The sequence below is a fragment of the Vipera ursinii genome (genome assembly GCF_947247035.1).
Source record: "Vipera ursinii genome assembly, chromosome: 2".
NCBI classification, from domain to species: Eukaryota; Metazoa; Chordata; class Lepidosauria; order Squamata; family Viperidae; genus Vipera; species Vipera ursinii.
This window is the reverse complement of record NC_139513.1, coordinates 49,732,030-49,745,635: the sequence shown is the minus strand read 5'-3', so window position 1 is coordinate 49,745,635 and position 13,606 is coordinate 49,732,030. Positions and strand designations below refer to the sequence as shown.

The 13,606-nt window shown below is 37.0% G+C and overlaps 1 protein-coding gene across 1 annotated transcript in view; it reads left to right on the top strand.

Moving 5' to 3' along the window:
* The window catches only part of FGD5 (FYVE, RhoGEF and PH domain containing 5), a 182,727-nt gene that overhangs the window by 151,303 nt on the left and 17,818 nt on the right, over nt 1-13,606 (top strand). The window contains exons 9-13 of the mRNA XM_083353847.1: nt 9-59; nt 1,378-1,436; nt 5,248-5,319; nt 5,576-5,644; nt 12,666-12,749. Of these exons, the coding sequence (XP_083209973.1) occupies nt 9-59; nt 1,378-1,436; nt 5,248-5,319; nt 5,576-5,644; nt 12,666-12,749 (335 nt within the window). The remainder of the gene's footprint in view (nt 1-8; nt 60-1,377; nt 1,437-5,247; nt 5,320-5,575; nt 5,645-12,665; nt 12,750-13,606) is intronic.

Genomic DNA, 13,606 nt, shown 5'->3' with positions numbered 1-13,606 from the left:
TCCCACAGATTACTTGAATAATCTCTGCCCTGATTCTGCTGAATATGAAGATACACAAGGTAATTTTACACAACCTGAGTTTACCCAGGGCTGGAAATAACAAAATTCATGTTGCTTTGAGTTGACGCCATCCACTCGTTTTGGATTTTTAATGAAATCAGAATTCATTAGATTAGATACACTTCATTCTAGAATGGCTATCTAGAATGAAGAGTATGTCTAATAGTTATTTAATAAAAAAATCTGCTAAGTCCTACTTTTCTGATAACTGAGGATATGACTTGGAATTCTAAATGTCCTTATTGAATTCTTTAGGTTTTATCTTCATGATTAAGAACCTAGGAGACTAAATTTGTGAGATGTGTGATAAGAACTTTGTTTGAAGATTCCACACACTCTTAAAGGGCTCTTAACATGTATTCTGATTCAAACTTAACTTTGTCAACTATATTGACAAAAAAGAGAAGTTTAGCCTGAATTAGGTTTTTAAGCATATGTAGCAGAAAACTTAATCTCTGAGTTAAAAGAGAAACTTTTGTTTTATGATTCATGAGATTGTAGAATTAGAATGGAACTTCTATTTTATCTTTTTATATGATTTCTACCATATTGAAAGGGTGTGGATACATTAAAGGTAAAGGTAAAGGTTCCCCCGCACATGCGTGCTAGTCGTTTCCGACTCTAGGGGCCGGTGCTCATCTCCGTTTCAAAGCCGAAGAGCCAGCGCTTGTCCGAGGACGTCTCCGTGGTCATGTGGCCAGCATGACTAGAGACCAAAGGCGCACGGAACGCTGTTACCTTCCCACCGTAGTGGTCCCTATTTTTCTACTTGCATTTTTTACATGCTTTCGAACTGCTAGGTTGGCAGAAGCTGGGACGAGTAACAGGCACTCACTCTGTTACGCGGCACTCGGGATTCGACCCGCCAAACTGCCGACCTTCTGATCGACAAGCTCAACGTCCTAACCCACTGAGCCACCGCGTCCCTCGTGGATACATTAATACCTTAATTGCAGGCAATTTATATTTCTAGTAATATATGTGGAATGAATGTGGAAAGATCATCCTGTTATTTCTAATATCAGCCCTTTCTAATAATTATTCTTTTTTTTTTGTAACAGCCAAGGCAAAATTAATTCTTTAGGTTGTAGAATGAGTTAATAGATTATAAAATATCAACTATGATGGTTTCTGCACAGTAGAAACGATATTTTTATACTAAAAAAAGCTTTTGTTCTCCTGGTGAAAGGTATTGTTTTGAAAGAATGCTGAAACCTCTTTACATAGAAGGCTGCAGTAAAAAAAAATGAATAATAATAATACATAATTTTACTTTATAAGTTTCATAAATTCACATGTTATTCCATTGCATTGCAGCGGCCTTGCTTATCATATCAGAACTTACAGATAGAGCCAATGATAGCATACAACAAGGGGTGAGTGCTGAGTCCTGATTTCAGAAATTATAATTCAACAATATCTTGATTATTTATTGTTAAAAATGAAATAATTCATAAGAGGCTTAAAATAATGGTGTATTCAAGTATGACAATATATGTGCATTTTGATGTTTTAACTTTGTGTGTGTGTGTGTGTGTGTGTGTGTGTGTGTGTGTGATATGTTTTACTCACATGATAAAGTATTTATGTCCAGCAAGTTCTGTCCATAGAAATGAAAATGATTGGTTATTGACTATTTTAGAACAATGGGAGGGCACAACAGCAGGGAAATTGTCCAATGGGAGGATGCGGTAGCTCACAGTACTGAAACAGCTTAAAGTTGCAGTGTAGATTTGCCATGTGAATTATTTGAGAACCTCAATGGGCAAATAATAACTGTCTTGGTAGGTTTCAATTTTAGCATGTTTTTCCTCATCAAAGCTTACAGACCTCAGGATAGGTCTATAGTTTCATCAACATTACTCATGGTAGAACCGTAAAGCTGAGTATTATTGGCATACTGGTGTTATTGAACCCAGAACCAATGCATGATCTCTCCCAGTGGTTTCATGTAGATGTTAAACAGGAAGAACAAGGACAAACCCCCACAGCATCCCAGCATCTCATCTCATATCACCATTGAGTTGAACTATCCACTGATGGACAAGTGGAACCACTGCAAAATAATGCCTCTAATCCCCAAAGGCAATCCAGATAAGTACCATGGAAAATATCAAAAGCTATTGAGAGGCTTATTGAAACCAGGACAAGTACAGATCCTGACAAAAGTCATCTACTAATGTGACCAAATGTCTATGGAGATTCTCAGTCATCCAGGTCATAGTTATCTCAAAGGTGCTTTTTCCCAAAACAACTGGACTTTCTCGTGTTTTTTTTTTGGAAGACATTTTGCTTCTCATCCAAGAAGGTTATTCAACTCTGTCTGAAAGTTGTCTCCATCCCATGTCCAGGTCTGAATACTGACTAAAAAGGGCTCCAAATAATCTGCTTCATCTAGGATTCTCTACAGCCAATTCTTCACCTTGTTTACCCTCCCCCATTGATTTCTGATACCAATTTTGAGATGGAGTATACAAAAATTGCCCATGAAATAGGCATATCATCTTAAATACCACCACCACCACAACAGAGAAAACTCAATTACAGTAGTGATAAAAGCTGAAGGACAGATTATCATGGAGAAAATCTATTTGGTTGCTAGGAGTTGACAACAATTTGATGACATATAATCAGCATGATACCACTCTAATGGCAGAAAGTGAAGAGAAACTGAAGAGTCTCTTGTTGCGAGTGAAGAAGGAGAGTGCAAAAGTTGGGTTGAAACTAAACATTAAGAAAACCAAGATCATGGCATCCGGCCCTCTCAATTCCTGGCAAATAGATGGGGAAGAAATGGAGGTAGTGACAGATTTTATTTTCCTGGGCTCCAAGATCACTGCAGATGGGAACTGTAGCCAAGAAATTAAAAGACGCTTGCTCCTCGGGAGGAAAGCCATGGCAAATCTAGACAGCACACTAAAAAGCAGAGACATCACCCTGTCAACAAAAGTGCGTATAGTCAAGGCGTATAGTCAGTTGCAATGTATGGCAGTGAAAGTTGGACCATAAAAAAGGCTGAGCGCCAAAGAATTGAGGCCTTTGAACTCTGGTGCTGGAGAAGACTCCTGCGAGTTCCTTGGACTGCAAGGCGATCAAACCGGTCAGTCCTAGAGGAGATCAACCATGACTGCTCTTTAGAAGGCCAGATCCTGAAGCTAAAACTCAAATACTTTGGCCACCTAATGAGAAGGAAGGACTCACTGGAGAAGAGCCTAATGCTGGGAAAGATCGAGGGCAAGAGAAGAAGGGGACGACAGAGAATGAGGTGGCTGGATGGAGTCACTGAAGCAGTAGGCGTGAGCTTAAATGGACTCCAGAAGATGGTAGAGGACAGGAAAGCCTGGAGGAACATTGTCCATAGGGTCGCGATGGGTCGGACACGACTTCGCAAGTAACAACAACAACAACAACAACAATCAGCACCATCAATCAACCCCATCTTTATTGTATCCCTCAGATCCTCCCCCCTTATTGAGTGAGCCCGTCCCTATCAAAAGATGTCTAACAATGACTGCTCTAGAGCAACTGCTACATCTACAGCAATCCATATAAAGATTATTGGACAATAGCAGTCGCAATAGCACTTAGACTTGTATACTGTTTCATAGTGCTTTACAGCACTATCTAAGCAGTTTACAGAGCCAGCATATTGCCTCCAACAATCTGGGTCCTCATTTTACTGACCTCAGAGGGATGGAAGGCTGAGTCAATCTTGACAATTACCCTCCTTGGGTCTGGAATATACCAGCTTTTGTTCGTATGAGCATAGGAAGTGGAAGAATTCTTACATGCAGTTTAAGAATAAATGCAGCTCTTCTCTCTCCCTCTCTCTTTCTCTCTCTCTCTTTCTCTCTCCCTCCCCCCTCTCTCTTTTCTTTCCACAAATGGCCCATTAGAGAAGCACGGAGGGAATCACTGCATAGTGCCTTTTGATTCGCAATGCTAGTAGGAGCCTTCTGAACGTGCACATAGACTCACAGCCCCTACAAACCATCTGGGTGATTAAAAGGTTCCAAAGGAATCACAAACAACAGAGACCTGAGGGTTGAGACAACACGAGAGCGAACTGAAGCTGTGAATATAATGACTGTAATTCATTAAAATCTCATCCTTTTTGTATCTATGTGCCATCCAATCCTATCTCTTTAGTAGCAACAGAGGCCTCATTAGTTTCATTTTAGATAGTGAAATTTTTACAGCTTGTTTGTGCTCATTGATTGTGTCCAACCTTTTCAACATTGGTACATAGTCAATAGGGTGAGAGTCTGGTAAATTCTGATCTCTGAAAAGGAGGCCAAATTTTAAGGTGTATTTAATGTGTTACTATTACCTGTTAGGACCACAGCTGTAAAACTGTTACTAATGGACAAAAAATAAAGCTGATCCTATTAATGATACAGGTAACAGTTTACCCATCCTGGCTTGACTTGAAAGTTTAAGAGCAGACCAGCACAGGATCCTAAAGTGAAATGTAGACTGGAAAGATAAATGAAAACTTCACAAAAATATTCTAAAAAATTAAAACTTAAGTTCAATTCAAGATAAGGTGAATCTGCCTCAGCAGATTGTAGAGCCTGAATAGCTTTGGAAACTAAGCAAACTCAAACTCTGGTTAATGCCAGGTAACTCCCAAGACTATAGGCAAAACAGGAATTTTTAAAAAATGCAGAGGGAAGCAATTGCATACTGTTGCCATGAACACTACAGGAATGTGAATCACCAAAAATCCAACACAGCTGGAAGTTATTTCTGTTCCAAGCAGCCCAAAACATCTGACTTTATGAAAAATGAAGTGAATGTAGACATTACATATAAAATTTCTCACTTAAAATTCAATTTATAACAGTATAATCTATTGAATATCTTGACTGTGTGCATAGCCCTTCCCCACCCCGCCCCCAATGATAGGGCCAAAGCAAGCAAAACACATTCATGGAGTTCCCACTTGCATGAGTGACATTATTAAAGAAAATAAGGGTAATCCAATCTGGATCAGAATCCCATACTTACTGTATTCTTACACTAATGTATTTCTTTAGAATTATCTGTGTTTATTAATCACGTTATATGGAGACTGATGATGCTATATTTCATTTGCTTTCCTTCATTCAAACAGAAGCATATCATGTGCATTAAATGTAGTACATTTCTATTAAACCCCATTATTTGCTTCTTTTTGGTCCACAGGAAAATTTGCAGAAATTGGTACATATAGAGCACAGTGTCAAGGGACAGAGCAACCTTCTACAACCAGGAAGAGTAAGTTCTCTTCTTGATTAACAGTATTATATAAAGATTTGAGGTTCAGTCCAGTAATTGTTGAGTTCAATAGGTCTAATATCCTTGATAATTTGTCAATATTCACTACAGTATGACACTGCAAACTTTAGGGTTTCATTAAGCCATTACTCGTTAATTTAAAAGGCAATTAATGAGTGCCTAGAGTTGTGTCACATGTTGAACTACTGAATATAAACAAGAAAAGATGCATTAGTGCCTCTATTTTCTTCCTCAGATATTTCTTAAAGAAGGGACATTAATGAAAGTGTCTGGGAAAAATAGGCATCCTCGACATTTATTCTTGGTAAGATTTTATTTTTTATTCTCAATTAATATGCAGTCAGATGTACATGAATGGACCTTGCAAATAAGGCTGGCAATCAGCAACATATTTCCTAGGGAATAAATGGCATTGGACACAGTAGGACTTGCTTCTAAATAAACAGAATTCCAATTTAATGTTGCCACAATATAAATGCTCGTTTGGATGTTATTCCCTAAAACTTTAATAAATATTTATGTAATAGGTTAATAGGCTGCATATCTCAGAGGTGGCTCAGTGGTTAAGATGTGGGGTGAGCTCCTGTTCCTCGCCCCAGGTCCTCCCAACCTAGCAGTTTAAAAGTAGATAAATAGGTGCCACTTCAATGGGAAGGTAACAACACTCCATGACACCGTGCTGGCCACATGACCACAAAAATGTTTTCGTACAGTGCTGGCTCAATAGCTTGAAACAGAAATGAGCATTGCCCCCTATAGTTGGCAAAAACTAGTGAAATAAAATCTTCAGGAACTCCTCTACTTTCTATCTTTTACCTATCTCATATATATGATTAGATGGGTAACAATTAAAAGAGATAAAACACAATAAAACTATTGAGATTTCTTTTAAAAAACAGCAAAAACAAAAATAACAGCCAAGAGCACTCATAAACACTCAAATTAACCATGAAATATGTTCTCCCATGCTATTGGATCCTCAATAGCTCAATAGCAAAGCCATTTTTTTCATGTCTTGTGAAAGGCTAGCAGAGTCAATCTGGGAGGGGGGAAGGGAAATATATTCCAGAGAGATGATATTTCTGCATATATATGACCAGAGCAGATTTAAACTGTACTTCAGTTTTGCAGCCTAAAATTGTATTTATCTTGCAGACTCATGTCACATTGCTGACATATTCAGCTGGTAATTGATCAATTTACAATTTCATATGTGTTGTTATAAGTCATGTATTCCCTTTCCTATATCCAAGATTTTGATTTCCTTGTCCAAAATGGGAAAATGTATTTGTATACATTTGTGACCAAAATTTCCATCATTAAGTAATACAGTTGTAAAGCAGGATGTTACGTGATTGCACTGCTTCACAAAAGTAGTTCCAGCAGTTTCCAATTAGTGTCATTAAGCAAGGATCACATGGGTCATGTGGCTTCATGTGACCATGACTTCCATTTTCCTGCTGGCTCCCCCATTAACTGTGCTTGTGGGAAGGTGGCAGCAAAGGATGGAAATCATTATCACATAACCATGGCACACTGCAACAGTTGGAACTTCAAGGACTGTTCTTAAGTACAGTTAACAGTGTTGCAAGTTTGAACATTTACTGAACATGTGGTCATTAACTGAGGATTGCCTAAATCAGAGGTCCCCAACCTCCGGTCTGTGGACCAGTACCAGGCCTTGGCATGCCAGCAACCAGTCCACACAAACAAGCAAAGTCCCATTCACAGGAGGCAGGCAGCACCCAAAACCACACACCCTCTGGTCCACAGAAAAACAGCTCTCCGTGGAACCGATCCCTGGTGCCCAAAATGTTGGGGACCTCTGGCCTAAATTACATTTATATTCTTATTTGAAGCCCAGTTTTATTCTATCAAGATTGTTTTGAATGTTATGTTTTAGTTCTTAAGTAGCTTGTTAGCTACCTACTTAATTTTATGTTTTCTGAAAATTTGATAAGCATTCTCTTTATATCTTCATCCAATTCATTAAAAGATTAAAGAAGATTAAGAGCAAGTCCTATGGCTCCCCACTTGATACCTCCCTCAATTTGATGAGGAGAAATAGATGAGTATCTTTTTGAGCATGGTTTTCAAATTAGCTGCATATCTACTCAATAGATATGTCATTCAGCTCATACTTAATTGTCAGTTAGAATGTCAAGATATACTATGTCTACATTATTCCCATATTCTACTAAGTAAGTTATTCAATGGAAAATTGAGATAAAATTATTCTTAACAAATTCATGCTGAATTCTAAAAATCATTACATTGTTTTCAATGCATTTATAGTTGAGATACTTTAATATCTGCTCTAGAATCTTCCAAGGAATTCAACGAACTTTGAATTCATCTAAATTGTTAGTCCAAATTTACTTTTTTCTATATAGTTAGTTCCAGAGCATGTCAAATTATATTAATGATAGGAGCAGTGGTGGGATTCAAATATGTGAACAACCGGTCCTCTGTGTGGATGCCTGGCCTTCCGGAAGTCCATTCTGGACCTGGGCAACAAAAAATTAACTACCGGTTCTGCCGAAGTGGTGCGAACTGGCTGAACCGGCTGAATCCACTGGATAGGAGGTCTCAAAGCATTCCTTTTTTCAGTTAGCAAATGGCTTCAGATACCAACTGCTGTGGGATTAAATGGCAAATTTACCAGCAGCAGGGGTATTTTCGTCTTCTTGGTTGCTCTCTTTCCCTTCCTGAAGCATTAAAACAGTAGCTAGAGATATAACGTAGTTTCAGTTTCAATTATGTTTTTGTAGTTTTTTGTCATTCAAATTGCAAAGACAAAGTCATTGCTATAAGCTGTGTGCATTAAAAGAAAAAGAAAACCATTTCTGAATGAAACATCAATTTAGATTGTGCTGCAAGTTCTGTGACTCAAAATTAGACTGGCTGTTCACTGCAGGAGGGAAAATAATTATCTCTTGACAGTTGGAAATATTGCAAAAGTGAGTTCTTGCAGGATTTAATGGCACATGAATATACACCAGTGACATCCTTTCCTGTTTTTCATCTCTTCTGCCAAAAATGAATAATACAGTCAGGCATCTGTATTGCTATGAAGTAAAATTTGAAGTAACAATGAAAGCTAATGATTTGGATCATCAAAAATAAAACAGCCTGTGCAGTCTCATGCTTAGGACTGTGTTTATAAGTTTCAGGTAACAAAACTCCTGACAAACTTTGGAATATTATTCGGCATAGTTGGTTGACCCAGAAGATAAGTGTAAAAATTCCATGATAGAACTATTAATGTGACTATTGGTTCCTACTCTATCCAACAAGTAAAATAATTTGCATAAAATATAAATGCCCATGTTGCACAGCTACAGAATAAATAGCAGTACATTTGGTATGGCACTAAAATAGGATGCATAAATTTGCTCCCTGGAAAGAACAGCTGTTGTTGAGTTTGTAGGACTCTTGATAAAAATCAGTGCATATGATGGAAAGTTAGACCTTTATATATAGCATATATTACAGAATGTATTCTGGAAAGTTTTTAATAGGGATGTTTCTATAAAAATAAGCACATATTTCCTATAATAGTTTAAAAATAAACAAAAATAGTTTAAAAAGTGAAATCTTTAGCAATAGATTGCACTTGAGGACTACCTGTATTCAAATATGATAACAGCTAGAAAGAGTCTAATTTAATTTTTTAATGACATAGATCATAGGAATTTGTCCTGAGTAGCATTTAAATCAGACATGTCATACTCACAACATCATGTGACATCGCGCAACGTATCGGGACGGTTTCGCCATTGCTGGCAATGGGGTGGGTGCGGCTTCCGTATGACATTTCTGGCCCACTGGCCGGCAGTTTGACACCCCTGATTTAAATAATTGAAAAGGAGTATATTCCTCTTCTGGTCTCATGTATGATTAATCTGAAGTAAGCCCTATTGAACTTTGCAGACTTCAGTGCAAACCTCTAAAAACAAATATAATTGTCTATTATCCGTTTAGCAACTGTAGATTTTCTACACATTGCTTTTTAAAGAATTATTTATTGAGAAAGCTGAGGAAACAAAATAGAATCTGTATTCAAATAGCCTGTTAATGTTGACCATATTTTTAAAAAAAAAAAACAGCAGGTAACTTTAGACAAAACCCCCCAAGATAATTACTAACCTATTTATTTAGATAGGATATCAGGTTAATATAAAAAAAAGATGTTGGGGAGAGAGAGACTGGCTGAGCCAGGAGGAGGTATCAAGCAAGGAATTAGTGTAGAACAGGGATGTCAAACTGCCGGCCTGCAGGCCGGATGCATCACGACGAAACCACGCCCTCCCCATTGCTGGCAATGGGGAAAAAGTCACAATACGTCACACGACATCACGTGACGTTGCAGGTTTGACATGCCTGGTATAGAATCTTTACAGAGACACAAGAGAGCAATTCCCCTTGAATGCAGCTGAATCTTATCTAGCCTGACCCAGGTATAGACTGCCCATCTGGGAAGATTTCTGTGAAATAGCTAACGGTACTCTTCTTGTGTAGATCTAGTGCTTCATGCACAACAGGTGTATGCCTGATATTCTATACATAGGGCACTGCTGGTCAGCAGTTACAGCACGGATCTAGATAAATACACAGTCTAACTAGGTATGAAGCAATTTAACTGGACTTTAAGCATTGTACAAAATAAGCTATTTATTTTGAAGAAACTTCAATATTGACTTTCAGCATCATCAATTAAAAAGAGACCCAAGGACTGAGCTGAGCTTTCCCAGTTGCAAAAAAATCCACAAAAATAAAGCAACACAAACAGAATAAAACCAAATTACTAGCAAAGACATCTTGGTCAATTTGTTAGTAATGTACATAAATATGTGTAATGCTCTTGAAATAACATGGAAATTGTCCACAAAGAAAACCACAATCTCAGCCACACAAATGTTTTATGTAGATACTCAAAGCTGACATGAACATTTAGCAACATCATTCCTCTCGTGGCTAGCTCAACAGCATTAATTTGAATTTCCTGGTAGCTAGTCATGAATAGTGGTAGGACTTGAGACATTAGGTACATTTCCCTGAATGTGAAGACAAAACAGATGGGAAATCACTCTAACAGGCAATTAGCAAACACAACCATCATTAATGTTTAATAAAACCAAAGGATAATAATCATGGCTGCCATAGCAACAGTGCAATAGGTTAGCTCCCATAGTCATCACTACCTAAAATATCTTGTGTTTTGTAGAACTTTTTAATATATTTTTTTCTTTGAAAACAACAAGCAGAATATATAGTCAGGGCATAATGTTGTGCATGCTGTGGAAAGCCTGACAATCCTTCATGCAAACTAATTTTATGGGATGGCAGGGTGCCTTTCATTAGCTACCTCTTCTGTGACCTGAACTGACCTCATACTAGGTGGCTGCATTAATAGGCAAAGATAGGGCCATAGCCTTCCCAGTAATTAAGTAAACAATGCATATTCAAAGAAAGCTGCAACCTAGTTTTTATTTCTGTTTTCTGCAGTGAAATCATCTTATTTTAAAGGCTAAATTAATAACTGCATAAATCAAGGCATGTGTGTGGCTTCGTAACAAAATTATCTTCTCTTGATATTCTTCCTGTGCTATTTCCTCCTGGAAAGCCACATTTAATCTTTTTTTTATAACAACCAAGGGAAATTCATTTTCATGATCTATTTTTTAATAGCTAAGAGTCAGGTTTTTCCTCCCTTGACCTTGCCAATTCCCAATTTACAAGAAACTAACCTAGATTTATCTTTGTAAAGGTGTTCAGTAGTGGAATTTATATAAGAGCATAGGGCAGGGTCAGTTACTATGATTAATAAATTAATATTAGTAGGATGGGTAATTTACAAAGCAATAAATAAAGGTGACACAAACTTTCTTGAGAAACCGTTGGTTATTTTTTGATGTAGAAAAATCTGTATTTGCTGACCTAGAAAAAATAATCTTCTGGGACAGTAATAAATGAAGAATAGTAAGAAGGAGACAAGGGAGATAAATAATGTAAATACAGACAAAAATTTAGACTACTTTTAGTAATAGTACTTTTAGAGACAATGTTCATATATATACCTGTCAAGTATATGATGAAGCTCCATGTAGTTTTATGATAGGAAGAGCTCTCAGCCAGTCCAGCAGTCTATTAATAATTGCAATAGACTGTAATCTTTATCAAGCATCTGTTTCTTTTAACTGTTCCATCTCCATATTCTCCAAATCTGTAGCAGAAGTTCCTTCAATCTTCTAGAAAATACACAGTAGATGCATTTGCTATAACTTTTGCCTTTCAGCAGAACAGGATAGCATTGCAAACTAGACTTATAAAATAATTAATTGGCACGATATTTTGCAGACATTAATGGAAGGGCTCCCCATGTGCTTGAGGAATTCTGGGAGTTGAAATCAACACATCTTAAAGGCTCTGAGACTGAGAAGAATTGATCTATATGAAATAGCTGAGGGAATCACTGGGGATTTTGGAGCAAGAAGTTACCAATATTTAGTTGACATTCTGCTCTATTTCTCCACAATACCCAAATCAAAAGAGGCCGTGTTGCATCCTAACTGCATAACATCTTTGGATGCAGTGATGGGTAGAAGTGAGCCAGTAAATGGAGATGAATCCCAACATCTTCTGATTTTGTGGGAGGAGTTTTCCCAAACTTGGAAATTGGGTAATTAATCGCTTCTGCATGGGTTGTACTTCTTCAGAAAGAATAGGTATATAGGTTTGGGGGGTGTCATAATTGTAATTGGAGGCTAGGGATGCCTCTTATTAATTCTGTTCAATATGCACCCAATGCCTGTTCATGCATAAGGATAGCCAAGCTATAATTGTTCGTGCATTGGCAACCTCACATTTAGATCATCTACATGGAGCTACATTTGCACTTGGTCCAAATGTTGTATTTGGTGCTGATTACAGCAGCCAGATTGTTGGCCTGGCTACACACATGTTTACACATTTCTTAAAACAAATTCATCTATCTATCTATCTATCTATCTATCTATCTATCTATCTATCTATCTATCATCTATCTATCTATCTATCTATCTATCTATCATCTATCTATCTATCTATCTATCTATCTATCTATCTATCTATCTATCTATCTATCTATCTAATTTGTTAGTCACTGCATTCAATACAACTCTTTGCCTCAGTCCATTTTATTAAATAAACATGTATTGGTTTGAGCTTTGCCATTGTTGCCATCTCTGAAGAAACAGTCTGAAACTAGAATTTCACTGAAGCCAGGATCAGCGTGGACTTGTTCCAAGATTACATATAATTGATTTTATCTTTTCTTCATACAGATGAATGATGTCCTGCTATATACATATCCCCAGAAGGATGGCAAATATCGCCTTAAAAACACATTGGCTGTATCTGGCATGAAGGTAATACTCGCCCTTTTTAAAATGTACTATTATATTTTGTTCATCTAAGACTTGGTTGTTTTGAATAAAACTAAAATAAAATGGAACACATATACTCTCCAATTGGAATTCCTGTTTTCCTTTCTCCGTAACTACTAGGATTTGTTAATGCTATAGAAGTAAGAAATTCCAAAGTTCGTCACTGTGTAGAGAAGAAGAGTTCTGTTGAATTTGCAGAACCCAAAAATAATATTTAAATGAGAATGGTGCTTAGAACATTTTCAATCAATTTAATTTTCTAGAACATTATGATGATTCAACGTCTACTTTACTTTTTATCTCCATGTTCAGTTCAGTATGGCTCAATGTGCAGAGTGTTTTTCACCTCTTACTTAGTGGGTTGCCAGAATGCTATGGCCATAATTTCTTTTGGTTTCAGCAAAGCCTTAACTGAAGTGTTGGCTGGGTGTTGATAACAGATGCAGTCACACATCTTTGAAAAAGGGACTTGATGCTCATCAAAATGAAGTGTAATTTCAATTGAAGCCACATAGAAATCCATCCCGATAATTTTCAACAATGTTTGTGTCATGAAATTTGAATCCTGAAAACAGTTACTAATACTTCAGAAAATAGGAATGGAATTCAGAAATACTTTTATGCTATATAAAATTAAATTGAGATGAAGCAGCAGAAGCAACAAGACTGAACAAAATAAAAATAAAAAATGTAGGCAAAAATATCAGATACACCAGTATAGGATGAGGGATTGCTAACTTGGCAAATATCCCATGAAATGGATCTCTAGATTATAATTAGTCACACAAGTTAAACATTATTCAATAATGAGATATGATTGTAAAAGGATGGTTTTAGTG